At 45.6% G+C, this 16,397-nt stretch overlaps 1 protein-coding gene across 4 annotated transcripts in view; it reads right to left on the bottom strand.

Moving 5' to 3' along the window:
• EIF2AK2 (eukaryotic translation initiation factor 2 alpha kinase 2) overlaps positions 1 to 15,471 on the bottom strand; it is a 64,439-nt gene extending 48,968 nt beyond the window's left edge. For all 4 annotated transcript variants that reach the window (XM_053303291.1, XM_053303282.1, XM_053303273.1 and 1 more), the window contains exons 1-4: positions 15,255 to 15,471; positions 4,994 to 5,126; positions 3,657 to 3,777; positions 833 to 1,026 (exon numbers count right to left, since the gene is read on the bottom strand). In XM_053303291.1, coding sequence (XP_053159266.1) covers positions 833 to 1,026; positions 3,657 to 3,777; positions 4,994 to 5,115 — 437 coding nt within the window. In that variant the 5' untranslated portion in view covers positions 5,116 to 5,126; positions 15,255 to 15,471. The remainder of the gene's footprint in view (positions 1 to 832; positions 1,027 to 3,656; positions 3,778 to 4,993; positions 5,127 to 15,254) is intronic.
• Positions 15,472 to 16,397: the final 926 nt, after the last annotated feature.

Raw genomic sequence — 16,397 nt, forward strand, 5'->3', positions numbered from 1 at the left:
GCTAGGTTTCTCATTTCCTTTCCTTTTAATTCCCTGTTTCCATATATGTAAGTACCCAACAACCAAGGACCTTCATGTATCTGATGAAGTGGATTCTAGTCTATGAAAACATATACTATGACATATTTGTTATTAGTCCCCTGCTAACTGAGCAAAGAAGCACCTTTTAAAAGTGGTGATTCTCTTTATTTAGCAGGGGGAGAGCAACTGGCCCTATCCATCCCCAGCACAGCATCCCTCCAGTGGCTGTTGCTGGTGTCTGTCTTATGTTTCTTATTTATATTGTGAGCCCTTTTGGGACAGGGAGCCATTTTATTTATATCTATGTAAAACCACTTTGGGAACATTTGTTGAAAAGTGGTATATAATTATTTGTCATATATATTCATTATATTGTTAGTCTTTCAGGTGTCACAGGATGCTTTCTTGGTTTTGCAACAACAGACCAATGCAGCTACTCCTCTGGCATTATTATTGATTGTGACAAAGGAAAGTGTTTTGGTGATGAGGCTACCAACATCAAACAAGCTTTTCTTGTCCTTGATAACTGCAGACATCTTGGCTGTGAAACCTGCAAGATTGTTGTCTCTCTTTACACGATCTTGACTGCCCAGAAGCCATTTAGTAGGCAAAAAACAACAAGCAGCAAGCAGGACCCAATCACATGCCCTATGTTACATGTAAATTGGCCCTGACTTCCTGTTCTGAGATAAGGGAACAGAATAGCGAATATAACAAAAGTCCAAGTGCTGAACTGAATTCCCTCTAAGTTTACACATCACTACGACATTAGAAAACATATTTTGAAAACAAAGAATCATGGATATCTCACATTGGCATATGATCCGTTCCACCTCTGGACACTACACTGTACTGAATAGGTATTTTGTTCCTTAGTGCATAATCATTGAGCAAGGCGATATAGTTCATTGGAGACAAAGGTTCTGACACGTTTGCATGAGGCAGGGACACTTCTGGCTGCTGAGGTGGCGGTGTGGCTGGAATCAGCAGCGGCTGTTGCAAAGCCTATAAACAACATGCATAAATTAGTTTACTTAAGACCAGAGAGAGATTTCCTCACTACATGGCTGGGCCATGTCTGCTCTTACGTTGAGCTTTACGTTCCACCTTAGTAGCAGGGACTGACACTTTGCAGGATATTGTTCTGATGAAGACCTCTTCTCCAGTGATTCTCCCCACGTTCACTGGACTCTGCTGGCCCTGCCCCTAATGCCAAATAACCTGCTGGCCACGCCCCTTACAGCCACATATTCAGCATTCATGAGCAATGGGGTATACCCATGTACATAATGGGGGTGCCTTGTTCACAAATGCTAGGGGTGCCTTGCTCACAAAAGCTACCAAGGGTGCAGAGAGCATGTTTGTTTAAGTTTTTAAACAAGAAATTATAACCATTAACAAAGAACCATAAAGTTTGATGACTGTTATTAGCAGAATGAAAGTCTGTTGATGTCAGGCGGGAAGGGCCAACAGGCCCCAACAGTTCCCCTTCCCCTGCCTGCATTTAGCAAACACAGGCAAAATTATTTAAGAAGAGGGATACTAAGTTCCACTTTTCTCATACCCACTGTGACAACCACTTGCACCCAAAGCAAGGGTGAAGACCTAGTTCCACACAGGTATAGGGGTGTGCATGGTTCGACCAAAGGCCGAACTGCCGCCGGGTAGGGGGTTACCTTTAAGGTTTGGGGAGGGTGCTCCTCCCCCTCCCATTTCCCCCCGCTGGCGCAGTCCTTAAAAGTGGTTCTGCAGGACAGATGTATACCCTATTACCACCCCAGTGGACGTCTGACCAGAAGTGGCCAATATGTGTGTGGTCACTTCCAGTCTGATGTGCACTGGGGCGGCAAGAGGGTTTACAGCTGCCCTGTGGGACTGTTAAGGACAGTGCCGGTGGGAGAAATGAAGTGGCTGGGTAAGAGCATGCTCCCTGAACCTTAAAGGTAAACCCCCGCCACTGGTTCAACCTTCAGTCGAACCTTCTGAACTGGTTGGGCAGACCTTAAAAAGACCACTGAACCTGTTCGTGCCCATCCATAACAGCTATGACTGCAGATACAGTATATAAATTGTAATATACATATAGATATATCATATTTATATAATATAGATAGAATACATTTATGCAAAACTACTTCGTTATTAAGATTTGATTCATTGCAGATTGACTCAGGTGGAATTAGGAGTGAGGCAGAGAAGAGGTTTAGATTTTTAGTGGAAAGTTGGTGGCTGAGCATATGAAAGGGTGAAACAAAAATGAATCGCCCGATGATCCATTGCAAGACACCAGATTTGCATATTTTTATTTGCATATTTGTTTAAGGCTGTTACCCAACGTATAGGGCAGTGATCTTTTCAAGCCAGGGGCCACTTTGGCAAAAAAACAAAAAAACACCTTTCAGTGTAGGATCCACTTTCCACTTTTGAGTGCTGTGCTGCTTTTGCCAGCACTGTGGGTGGAGGCTGGGGAAGAGAAAAGAGAAACAGAGTCCTGTCAAGCCCCGGCACCATCTTAGAAGGTGCATATGGATTGCTGGGAAGGCCTGTGTGGGGGAGGCTACACTTCTCAGTGCTCCATGTGAATCTTCAAAGAGGAGCATGGTGCCTGACAGGGTTCCATTTCCCTGAAGGAGACTCACTAGCACTGGGGAAAGTGCAGCACTGTGTGATGGATACGGTCACCTCTGCACAGTGTCAGGGAAGCAGTGCAGCGTATTTGGCTTTGGCTGAAGCTGCACATAGGCCTAATAAACAAATAGCCAGGGAGCCGCACTTAGGCTTGATGGTAACCGCCACTGGCTCCCAGGCCTTACAATGAAGAACACTGCTGTAGGCTAATGTGCAATATTAATATACTTGAATATTTAGATGCTTTTTGTAAGAGAATGTTAAGCCATCTCCAATGGCCTGGTAAATAGTCAAGAAGGCTGACAGTCGAGAACGAATAGTCAAGAATGTTGACAGTTCTACCCCAAAGCATGAGAGGTTTTCTGAAACTTTGGTGGGCAGGGGAGACTGGTAAGGGTTTTTGCTTGTTTTGATTTCTTTGGAAAGAACAAAATGAAGGGTTGAACTCAAAAGAACGGTTGGGAAAAATCCTCCCCTCCCCCTGATAACCTAATCACTAATCATTGAACCTTCCTTCATGGGGTCCTGTGGTAGCAAGCATGAATTTGTCCCCTTTGCTAAGCTGGGTCCATCTGGATGGGACTCACAACAAAATGGTGAGTCCCATCCAAATATATAATAGAGTGCTATAAAATATTCCCTTACAGGCTGGGGCTTTAGTTCAGTGGTAGAGCATCTATTTGAATGCAAAAGGGTCCAGTTTCACACCCTGGCATCTCCAGGTAAGGCTGGAAAAAATTCCTGCCTGAAATCTTGGAGAGCCACTGCCAGTCAATGTAAACAACACTGAGCTAGATGGACGAATGGTCTGACTCGGTGAAAGGCAGCTTCTTATTTTCATCTATACATCACTATTCTGTGTTCTCTTTTAGTGGAATATTGGGAACTGGCTTTTATGTATTACAGATGGTGAGTGCTCAAAAGAGTTATTGTTCTTTTCTGGCCAAAATAAGTTTCCCAGAACATCATCTCTATTACAGTGCATGCAACCGATACTTTCCACATACCAGCGTTTCTTGTTGTATGGTTTCCCAAGCTAATTCTGCTGCATTATATCTTGCGTCCTTCTTCGTTTTACCTGTTGCTGGCCTATAATTTCTATTGTCTATTACGACCATTACTGTGAATCTGCAATGAAGAACATAAATCAAAATACTTTTTTAAAAAACCCTACCAAAAATATACTTATTAAAACTTGAAATGTTTGTCCTTAGAAGCAAGCAAACATGCCACATAAACAGAAACTGATGTCTTGAGCAAACAGAAAATGGTGTCTATAGCAAATAAATCTCCCATCCCTACAGTATAAAGTTTTAAAAATAGGCTTAATTCCATCTTCCATTTTCTATCATGCAAGCACTTCATAATAGTCATTACACACTTAAATGTTTACAGAGGCTTTTGCAACGCCCTAGGTGTATTGAGCGTAAGCCAGTGTTTCTTATTTCAATTACATTGCAAGTAAACTATAATAGAACATTATGCAGGATATGCAGAGCACAGACAACAAAGAAATATAACATCTCTAACACAAAGTCTGACTAAAACTTTTCCCTAGATTAAACTCTCTTTTCCTTAAACTCACTAAACTCCTGATGAAATAACAAGCCTCCTGTAATCCTGTCTTCCCAGGCTTTACAGTTATCCTCCTGCAGCCAACCTCCTTGGCCACATGACCTCCTGTGCCCCTCCAGCCTATCTTCTCTCAACAAAGAACTCCCTTCTTCCTGGCAACAGCTCTCTAGGTCCCACCCACCTGGTGTACTGAATGGCTGAGCCCTGGAGTTCACCAGCCTGTCAGTCAAGACAGGGTTCACTTCTGGTTAACTCTTTAGAGGGAGGGGAAGCTGGTCACAACACAACTATTAATATTATGAATATGAATATTATGATTACTATGAACTGATATTATATAGACAATGAGACTATAGGGAATTTTAACATAATTATTATCTATCTACTTAATTCGTCTATATACTTAATTTGCTTAGCCGATGTGTGGGGATGTGTGTGGCCAGCAGGCGCGCACGTCCGTGCAGCAGGCCCGAGAGCGGGGGGAGGGGGAGGGCCAGCCCGAGAGCAGTGGGAGGGAGTGCCCTAAACACAGGATTTCGGTGATGTAACCAAGGGGTGTGGATATTAATATGACTGGCAAGTTCAGAGGGGATGAAAGAATTTTGAGGAAAGGACTAGCGTTTTCTTTCCCAACCCAACCAATAAACACTAGGCCTTTAGCTACTATAATAATAGGCATCCTGACCTGTCAAGGTTTACATAATGTTCAACTGGGGTGTGTGTGATATTTTCTCTTCACATTCTCTCTTGACAGTCTTCATCATCTTACCTACGATCATGAGGGGGGCCTGTCACATCAACATCTCTGTACTCCAAGATTAAGTGCCTTCTCTGACAATATTCATTCAGACATGCCATGCAAGGACGAGGTGAAGGGTTGTTCTCTGCCATTTTGGCGCAACCTGTGAAAATGGAATCCATCAGAATTATTTTGCACCCATTCTCTCTTATGTTAAACAGAAAACTATAAAACTAGGCCTGGCTCCAATGTTTGGAAGGGACTGGGGGGGAAACTCCTGGCAAGTGAGTTGATGGGGCTCCTTTTCCACTTCCTTTTTCACACAGATGCTGTAGTGGATCTGCAGTGGTTTTCACAACCACATTTTTCCCCTGGAAGGGAAAAGACAAGCTAGGCATCTCTCCTAATGAGATATTCCAATGACACCTCCCACTGCCATTGATAAGGCAAGAGGGCAACTTTATCAAGCCCCCTCCTATTGATGTGTTTATAAAACCAAAGAAACTTCATTTTTGCCTAGAAAACCTCATTTTAACTTAATGTAACCTAACCTAACTCAGGGACATCACTGCCTCTCATGATTAACATCATTATCTCTCTCCAGCTAAATTGTATCTATGAGACTTGCTAACACAACTAAGGTTCCCACTGCTAGAAAACAGGATCTAACCAAATAAGGAGTAATCACCAGATGAACAATTCTCATGCATACTAGATACTCAGACCACCATACTGTGTCTATGGTGTCAGCACCATTTAGATTGTTTGTATAAATGTAAGGTGCACCTGTAACCAAACTAATCGGTTTGAGAGCATGAGCCTACTGATTACCTATTGCTATCTGCAGAAGCAATAAAACCTCAATTAATGATTCCCAATCCTTGTGTCTGACTGATTGGTTAAGCGGACCCAGGAATGAGCCCCATCCACATCACTATAAGGATTCTAACAGCTATTCAAGCCAGCTGTCTCCAGAAAGGAATGTGTGGCAGGAGTGATATGTTTGAGATATGAACCAAAGTGACTCCATTTTATTTCCTAGTCTCCATTTTAGTTTAGTTAGAAATATTCCAGTTAGCAAGAGGCTTGAACTTTCCAAGACCTGTAGGGGCCCCCGCTTTTGCATTCCTGAATGTATACAGCCTTCACACTCCCCTTGTTCTAACACTGAACAGGGCCTTCGGCCTTAAAGATAAGGGATGAGCCGAGGGGCCATCTCGGATGTAATTCAACTATAGCAAGTTGGTGTTAAGATTTCTCAAAGAACAACAAAAAGGCAGGAACAAGGTCATAAATGTCAACTGGGCCTGGATCTTCTCTGCTGTCCATCTATGTATTATCTTTCATGTATCAAATGGCAAAGAGGGTGGGGGAAGAGAATGCATATGTTAATGTTGGGGTATAAATGCTTTTAACAAACAAAAGACTGGACTCTCGATTTGGGTTCGCCCTGATAGCCTTGATTTCTGCAGAAATAAACTTTCAAGCTTTTCCTCTGTGTGTGGGTGATTGGCATTAATTTATTTATTTGAGACATTTAATATACCGCCCACTCCGAAGATGCAAACAGGCAACATTAAAAATTATATTCTAAATTAAAAACTAAAATAACTACCAAAGAACAGAAAAATAAACTACAGGGCAAAAGCCTGGCGAAAAAGAAAAGTCTTCAATAGCTATTTGAAGATTGGTAAGGAAGGGGCTAGCTGGATCTGTAGGGGCAGAGAGTTCCAAAGGAGCAGGACAGCAACCGAAAAGGCCCTTTCATGGGTCCTAGAGCCCCGAACATCTCGGAAATCAGGAACCAACAGAAGGGCCATTTGAGATTATCTAACCGGACAGGATGTAACTGGATGGGAGAGGCAGGTCTGTAGGTAGACAGGCACCAAGCCCCGCAAGGCTTTGAAGGTCAGAACCAGGACCTTAAATTGAGCTCAGAAGCGAATAGGCAATCAGTGCAATGACTATAGGAGAGGTGTTAGCCTGTCATATTTTGTGGCACCCATGAGTAGGCGAGTGGCTGCATTCTGGACCAACTGCAGCTTCCCAATCGTCCTCAAAGGTAACCCTAGATAGAGAGCGTGACAATAATATAAACGGGAGATAATAAGGGCATGGGTCACTGTCATTAATGCCTGCCGATCAAGGTCAGGGCGTAATTGGCAAACTAGATGAAGCTGAGCAAAAGGACTTCTGGCCGTAGCTTCCACCTGCTGCTCAAGCAGGAAGCGGGAGTCCAAAAGAAACATGACAGAAACAACAGAAACATGGTGGAAGAGTGAGAACCAGTAGGACACTGTTATCCCTGGATATAAACTCTATAGAAAGGCCAGGGAGGGGCACCTTGGAGGTGGAGTAGCATCGTATGTTAAAGAAGCGATAGACTAACAAAGTAGAAAACCTACTGTAGGTGGACTGGAGTCCTCCATAGAAACCCTGTGGGTGACCATACAAGGCCTGAAAGGGAACATGCTACTGGGGACGTGCTATCGCCCTCCTGATCAAAACGCTGACAGTGACTGGGAGCTGCAGCAGGAAATCAGGGAGGTGTCAAGGAGAGGCAGGGCTGTAATAATGGGTGACTTCAATTACCCACATATAGACTGGGTAAATTCACAGTCAGTTCATGACAAAGAGGTCAAATTTCTAGATACGCTAAATGACTGTGCCCTAGAACAGCTGGTCTTGGAACCGACCAGAGAGAAGGCAACCTTGGACTTAATTCTGAGTGGCACCCAGGACCTGGTGTATGATGTCAGTGTCATCAACCCTTTAGGGAACAGTGACCATAGTGCCATCAAATTCAGCATACATGCGGGGAGAGAATCACCAAGGATGTCTAACACAGACATTTTGAATTTCAGAAGAGGAAACTTCTCCAAAATGAGAAGTATGGTGAAAAGGAAGCTGAAAGGGAAAATCAGGAGAGTCACTTCACTCCAGAGTACATGGAGTTTACTCAAAACCACAATACTAGAAGCCCAGTTAGAATGTATACCCAAAAAGAGGAAAGGTACCACTAAGTCCAGGGAGATGCCAGCATGGCTAACGGGTACTGTCAAGGAAGCCATAAAAGGGAAGAAGACTTCCTTCCAAAACTGGAAGGCCTGTCCAAATGAAGAGAACAGAAAGGAACACAAACTCTGGCAAAAGAAATGCAAGGTGACAATAAGGGAGGCAAATAGAGAGTTTGAGGAACATTTAGCTAAAAGCATCAAGGAGAATAACAAAAACTTCTTTAAATACATCAGAAGCAGGAAACCTGCCAGGGAGGCGGTTGGACCATTAGACAATGCGGGAGTGAAAGGGATTATTAAGGAGAACATGGAGGTTGCAGAGAAGCTAAATGAGTTCTTTGCATCCGTCTTCACTGTTAGAGGTTGTTGATATTTACCCACAGTAGGTAAAACAGCAGAGCACTAAGGAATGAGCACACACTCCAGTTACAGAGTAGGTAGCAGAGGATAGTTTGGATATTGCAGCTATTTAGAGAAAACACATGGAGATCCTTGTATGACTAAACACTAAATATTTATGGGTTAAATACACTTAAATAGGAAAGACCTATATCTAATCTAAAGGACTACATAATGGATAGGTAAGGAGAGAGAGAGAGAGATGTTTCCATCTGCTCTCTAGGAGGAAAGGAAGGATTGTGACTCAGCACAGGAAGTGCTGCGGAGTCAGTTCAGGGGTCATAGAGTAGGGACAGATAGGGAGACCCTGACTGACTGTCTCTACCCCCAATGCCCCCTAGTGGTCATTAGGACAGTTGGTGCAAAAGGTCGATGCACTGGAAGTTCATCTCCAACATTCATGGCAAAGGATACTGAGCATATACCTGTTCCTGAACCAGGCTTTCCGGGGATGGTGGCTAAAGAACTGAGCCAGATAGAAGTGACGAGAGATGATGTTCTAAATTGTCTGGAAAAACTGAAAACTAACAAATCACCAGGGCCGGATGGCATCCATCCAAGAGTCCTCAAAGAACTCAAATGTGAAATTGTTGACCGCCTTGCTAAAATATTTAACTTATACCTGCAATCAGGTTCTGTACCAGAGGACTGGAGAGTAGCAAATGTAACACCGATTTTCAAGAAGGGATCCAAGGGTGATCCGGGAAATTACAGGCCAGTTAGCTTAACATCAGTTCCAGCAAATTGATGGAAAGCATCCTCAAGGATAAAATTGTAGAGCACCTAGAAGAACAGACTCTGCTGGGAGTGAGCCAGCATGGCTTCCGCAAAGGTAAATCTTGCCTCACAAACCTTTTGGAGTTCTTTGAGAGTGTCAACAAGTGTGTGGATCAAGGTGATCCAGTTGACATTGTATACCTGGGCTTCCAAAAAGCTTTTGACAAAGTTCCTCATCAACGACTCCTGAGGAAACTTAGCGGTCATGGGATAAGGGGACAAGTACATGTGTGGATTGCTAACTGTTTGAAAGACAGGAAACAGAGCGTAGGTATAAATGGAGAGTTTTCGCAATGGAGGGAAGTAAGAAGTGGGGTCCCCCAGGGATCTGTACTGGGACTGGTGCTTTTTAATTTATTCATAAATGATCTAGAAGTAGGGGTGAGCAGCGAGGTGGCCAAAGTTGCAGATGATACCAAAGTCCTTCGGATAGTGAAATCCATAACTGATTGTGAAGAGCTCCAAAAGGATATCTCCAAACTGGGTGAGTGGGCGACAAAGTGGAAAATGCAGTTCAATGTTGGCAAGTGTAAAGTGATGCACATTGGGACGAAGAACCCCAACTTCAAGTATATGCTGATGGGATCCGAGCTGTCGGTGACTGACCAGGAGAGGGATCTTGGGGTCGTGGTGGACAGCTCGTTGAAAGTGTCAACTCAATGTGTGGCAGCTGTTAAAAAGGCCAACTCCATGCTAGGGATCATTAGGAAGGGGATTGAAAACTGCTAATATTATAATGCCCTTACCTGTATACAAAACTATGGTGTGGCCACACCTGGAGTACTGCGTACAATTCTGGTCACCACATCTAAAAAAGGACATTGTAGAACTGGAAAAGGTGCAGAAGAGGGCAACCAAGATGATCAAGGGCCTAGAGCACCTTTCTTATAAGGCTAGGCTACAACACCTGGGGCTAGAATATCGTCCTAGAATATTCCTGAATATAAGCAAGTAATCTCATTCGGTGAACTTTGCCACCAGTTTTCTTCCAACAACGTTCCAAGTGTCTTTTGGTTTGCTTCATCTCCCTAAGCTTCACAGAAAGGAAGGGAGCCGGGTTCCATGCACCTTAAGAGGGTGCTTGGAAGCGATTTCATCTAACGCTTTCGTGGCCTCAGTTCCAAGATTCCATGAGCTGGATCGGAGAAACGCCCACCAGATTGTAAGAAATGTCCCCAAGAGCCTTCTGGAATCTGACAGGATCCATAAGGTGCCTGGGGCGGACCATTCGTGTTGTAGTGCTGTCCTGGGGGAGACAGGGGGCTGCTACAATCTGCATATTAACCAGAAAATGATCGGACCATGGCAGGGGAGAGATGGCAATGTCTCCCATGACCAGATCCGCCTGCCACTGCTCCGATAGATAAACCAAGTCCAAGGTATGTCCACCCACATGAGTTGGGCCCGAAATGATCTCCAATAAGCCCATGGTAACCATAGAGCTCATGAACTCCCAGACCATCGAACCCCCATCAGGAGCCAGAAGACTGAAATCCCCCAGAACCATAAGTCTAGGGGTCATAATCACCAGCCCTGATACCAAATCAAGGAGCTTGGAAAGGGCAACAGATGGACAACGAGGAGGTCGATAAACCAGGAGAAGCCCAAGTTTCTCACGTTGACCCAGACTTACAGAAAGACATTCACATTCCGTCACCTGTAGGGTGGGGCCCTTGATCAACATAAGATCTTCTTTAAAAATCACTGCAACACCGCCCCGCCCCCCAACTATGTCCTTGGGGATGACGAAACACAGAGAAGCCAGGTGGACACATCTCAGTGAGGGAAACACCCCCATCCGGATCTAACCAGGTCTCGGTGATGCAAGCCAAATCTGCCTGTTCATCTAGAAGAAGATCAAAAATGGAAGAAGATTTGTTACAGACAGATCTGGCATTGAAGAGCAGCATCCTGAAACCATGGGTAGTTACAATCCAATCACTAAGACTGGAAGGAGAGGAAGAAGGGACAAAGGAGAGAGCCTGCCTTGAGTGGCAGGAACTTCCCTCCTTAGAAGAACAAAACCTTCCTCCTCCCAGTATAATTCCCAAAGCCAGTCACTGTTGAAATAATCTGTCCATTGCTCCCATCAGTAAAAAAGGCATCACCAACAATAGCCATTCGCCAGGGGTCCTGAGAGAACAAAAGAGAAATTAAAAAAAGAAGAGAACTCACATAAAAGTAAGAAAAATTAAAAGGAATAAAATTAAGAAACTCTGCGAAAGTGCAAAGAAAATAAAAAGCAAAATCTAAAAACTGAATAGGATAAAGCCTCCAGTCCACAGATGAAGAAAGTAGTAACGAGGGGTAGAAGAAGATAATCCACAAGGCAAGAAGAACAGGGAGAAAGGAACAACAGAAATGGTGGTAAAAGGATGAGATCGAGTCCAGGAAATCACCCCTGGAGGTACTGAATAAGAAGGAAGGTCCACACAAGTTAGAGCAGTAGCAGAAGGAGCAGGAGAAGAAGGGGTGGCAGCAGAGGTAGCAACAAAGGGTAAGCTGACTGGTGAGTTGACTGGTGAGATGGTGCATTGGCAACAGAGGTGGCAACGGAGGATGAGTTGGCTGCCAGCCCAGAGGCACCACCCATTTAACACCACCCAGATAAAGAACCTGTTTGGGATATATCAGGAGGAGCCCTAACGTAGTTCCCAGACATGACCATCTACTCTGTCCCCAGATCTGGTGTGGAGAGCCAGAGGTCAGGTCTCTTCTGGGAGAGCTTGCTCTTTGCCCTATTGCCAAGGTTAAGGCAACCATAACGTTATTATAACATGCTTGTAAGTCACCTTTTACTCTGCAATCTGCTTTGAGGATTTTTTGTTGAAAGGTGGCATATAAACATCATGCCGGTGAGACAAGGGGGCAGTTGCTCTCCCAGATTCATGACCAGATTAGATTTCTATTTACATATTTTGTGTACACACACACACACACAAAAAAAATCTGCACACATCCTACATAAAATACATGAAATTGCTTCCAGTGATTCCTGCAATGACACAAAAGCCACCTCCCACTGCCCAATCCTGAAGAATGAGGGAGGAGAGCATGACTTGTTGGAATAGGAATGTTATGCCTATAAATCCTAACAAGGAAGCCCAGCAGATTTCCCAGAAGGCATTCCACAACTTGGTGCCACTACTGTAAAGGCCCTGTCTTTTGTACCTACTTGTCTGATCTCAAGCAACAGCTGACAGATACCTGTAATAGAGCCTCTGCTGGAAATCCTACATTAATTTTGTAAATGACCTAGAAACACGGTGAGTAGGTAGTTGTTGTTTTTTTAAGCCCCCCCTCCCGCATTTTCAGCTTTCTATTAAAAACATTTAATTCAAAACTTTTTAAAGGTAATTTTAAATGTGGTTTTAACCTCCTCTTTCAACTTGTTTAACTTTTTTAATCTTTTACTTTTTATTGTATCTGTTTCGTTGATGTTGTGCACTGCCCCAAGTAGTAGTGTATTGGTGGGGAGGGGTATAAACATTTTAAACAAACAAAAAACAAATATTAATATACCACTTTTCAACAAAAGTTTCCAAAGCAGTTTGCACAGAGAAATAACATATAAATAAGGTGGTTCCCTGTCCCTGAAGGGCTCATAATCTAAAAAGAAACATGAGATAGACACCAGCAACAATCACTGGAGAGATGCTGTGCTGGGGGTGGTTAGGGCCAGTTACTCTCCCCCTGCTAAATAAAGAGAATCACCATGTTAAAAAGGTGCCTCTTTGCCAAGTTAACAGGGGATAAATAAATAATAAATAGCATAAAAATCTGATGAATAAAAATAAATAAATAAATAAATAAATAAATAAATAAATAAATGCTGAATAGGCCAATGTGAGAGAAAGTGGTTCCTCGAGTAACCTGGTACTAAACTATTTAGGGCTTTAAAGGTAAACTAGTTGGGCCGGGCGCAGAGAATCTACGCCTCTGATGGCCCGCCCGGCCTGCTTCTCCCCTCCCCTCAGCTGTGGTTTCTGGCCGGCTTTCAAGCCAGCCCGTCCCCTCCTCCTGCCCACCACCTGCTCCCGGTGGCCGAGCCCACCTGCCACTACCTCCTGATTCCAGCGGCCGGGCCGGCCTGCTGCCACTCCCTCATCACAGTGCCAGGCCCACCACCTCCTCCTCTGGGCAGCTGGGCTGGGTCTGCCACCCCCACCTCTTCATCCCGGCAGCTGGGCTGGGCCCTCTGCTGCCACTTCCGCTTCCCACCCGCCTAGCCATGGTTTCTGGCTGACTTTCAAGCCGGCCCGTCCCCTCCTCCTGCCCACCGCCTGCTCCCAGTATCCAGCCCGGCCTGCCACTACCTCCCCATTCTGGCAACCAGGCCGCCCCGCAGCCACTTCCTCATTCCAACAGCCAGGCCCGCCACCACCTCCTCCTCGCGGCTGGGTCAGGACTGCTGCTGCCACCTCCTCATCTCGGTGACCAGGCTGGGCCCACTTCCTTCTCATCTTGGTGGCCAGGCCCGCCACTGTCGCCTCCTCATCTTGGCGGCCAGGCCCACCACCACTGCCTCCTCGTCCTGGTGGCTGGCCCAGCCCACTGCCACCTCCTCATCCCGGTGGCCATTTTCTCCCCATCCCTGTCCCTAGTCCGGCAGCTGCTCACAAACTCTCATGAGAGCTGCCACACATGGGATTAGCGATGGGTACTCCCTAGGAGAACTAAATATATAGATACTTTAAACTGAGCCCAGAAACAAGCAAGCAAAGAAGATGAAATAAAATTGGAGTAATATGCTCTGATCTTCGGGCCCCACATATCAATATGGCAACTACATTTCAGGGATAAGCAACCTTTGGCACTCCAGAAACTGTTGAACTACAACTCCCATCACCCCACCACAATTTATTATGGCTGGGGATGATGGGAGTTGTGGTTCACCAACAATTGGGGTGCCAAAGGTTGCCTACCCGTGTCATAGTGTCTGGACTATTTTTAAAGGAAACCCATGCACAAATCACTGCAACAGTCCAGCCTGGGAGTAACTAGAGAATGGATAACTGGTGCCAGATCTGTCTCCTCCAGATTAAGTCAGAGCTGACAAACCAGCTGAGTTTTGGAAATAGCATTTCTAGCTACTGCGGCTACTTGTGTGTCCCACTAATGCAACCTCAAACTGCACAGCTGCTCCTTCAGAGGGATTACAATCCCAGGCAGAACAGGTTGTACACCCTCTCCCAGATCACCAGAACAGCTGGTCATCAACACTTTCGTTTCACCTGGATCATCTTCCAGCTCTTTCACTGCCATCCTCTTTTTTTGTTATTTATTTACATTTCCTCTTTTGCCGGTGAACAGATACTGATCCTACCCACACCCAACCCCGGTTCCGGGAGGGACCGGAAGGTGAAAATGACTGCAGCCTAAAAAGTTCCAATCCACTAGACCTAAATAATTTAAAAGAGGGAACAAATTTCAATCTCAGCATGATGACATTTCAGCCTGCGCTCTTGTGGAGCACAGTCTGACAGGATAAAGGGGGAGGGCAGCATTTCTGCTAACTTCCCCATAGCCTGCAGGCGGGGGACTTGAACAAGAGGACTGGGTGCTTCACCTGCTTAGGCGTTTTCATGAGCTCGCCAGCTTGCTCCCTTGGGGTCACATCCACACTATACGCCACGATCTGGTCTGGTGGTGGTCCCCGCACCCTCCCGGCAGCCCGCTCATGAACTCTGCAATTCTGCCTTTGGCGGGGATTCGTTGCCGTCCTCCCTAGGCGAGGTCAGCTCCCAGCGAGGCTACCTAGCTTCGCAGGCGTGACGATGGGGCGGGTATGAATGAAAACGCGTTCAAGTTGGTACAGAAGACATGTAGGGGCATGTAGTACCCTAAACTGCCCTTCGGCGCCGTGCCCTAAGATGCGATCTCCTAATCAAGGAATAACCCTATGGAGACTCTGGGCTTCTGCGTGCGCAGTACTTGAAATGCAAGGCAGCGCCTGCCCCAGGCTTGCACAGGCTGCCCGCGGGGCCAGGCCGGGCCTTTGGTTCTCTCCTCTGCCTTTTTCACGCCGTCCCCTGACTCTTGGGCTCCTCGGCCACCCCACAGCCCTTCCCAAACGCACGCAGTCCTCGAATACTCACCCAAGAAGGCTGTCAGGCGGAGCACACTGGAGACCGACTGCACCGGGCGGACGACTGCTCAGTCTGCACTGCAGGCAGGTTTCGTTTTTCTTCCAGCCTTTTCTACTTCCTGCACGGTTTCTTGGCTGCTTTCCTTCCAGGGCTCACTGAGACGACGCGGAGAATCGAAACTATGAAGCGCCTCCCTTAGTACCGAGTCGCCGACCAGCGGAGGTACCACCGCCACGTCCTCCCCTGCCCCAGCTGAGCTCACTAGTTGCTGACGTGCTTAGAGCCCGTTAGATTTCGATTCCATCAAAAAATCGAGCTTTCGGTTTCATTAAAACTCTTAAATAGGCTGGCTGTTAATCCATCGATCGCTAGAGGAGATGGAGAGGAGAGCTGGTCTTGTGGTAGCAAGCATGATTTGTCCCCATAGCTAAGCAGGATCTGCCCTGGCTGCATATGAATGGGAGACTAGAAGTGTGAGCACTGCAAGATATTCCCCTCAGGGGATGAAGCCACTCTGGGAAGAGCAGAAGGTTTCAAGTTCCCTCCCTGGCTTCTTCAAGATAGGGCTGAGAGAGATTCCTGCCTGCAACCTTGGAGAAGCTGCTGCCAGTCTGTGAAGACAATACTGAGACGAGCTCTAGTCTGGAATGGATGGTACTTTGCACACTAGGTTGATTTCATTTTGCCCAGCAACATCTCCCTCCACTCTCGGACTGATTCCAGACACATAGAAAATGTTTCCATGCGGAAATCGGCTTGTAATGCTAATGGGTCAGAGAGGGTGCTCTTTTGAATTGCCGTCTCCTGGCTCTTTCAAATTAACAATAATCACGCAGAGTCATACGGCAGGAAAAGGTTGCCCTATTATAGATATAGATACAATGGTAACATATAGGTCTCTATACTCAGTGGCACAGTGGGGAAGTGACTTGACTAGCAAGACAGAGGTTGCTGGTCTGAATCCTCACTGCCACTGGTATGTTTCCCAAACACCTACATCAGGCAGCAGCGATATAGGTTGATGCTGAAAAGCATCATCTCATACTGCACAGGAGGTTTGTTTGTTTGTTTGTTTGTTTGTTTATCAATCAACTTTGTACACTGCCCCAAATTTTCATCTCTGGCCAGTTAACAATAGCATAAAACAGGTTA

This window comes from Hemicordylus capensis, chromosome 1 (assembly GCF_027244095.1).
Source record: "Hemicordylus capensis ecotype Gifberg chromosome 1, rHemCap1.1.pri, whole genome shotgun sequence".
Lineage (NCBI taxonomy): Eukaryota > Metazoa > Chordata > Lepidosauria > Squamata > Cordylidae > Hemicordylus > Hemicordylus capensis.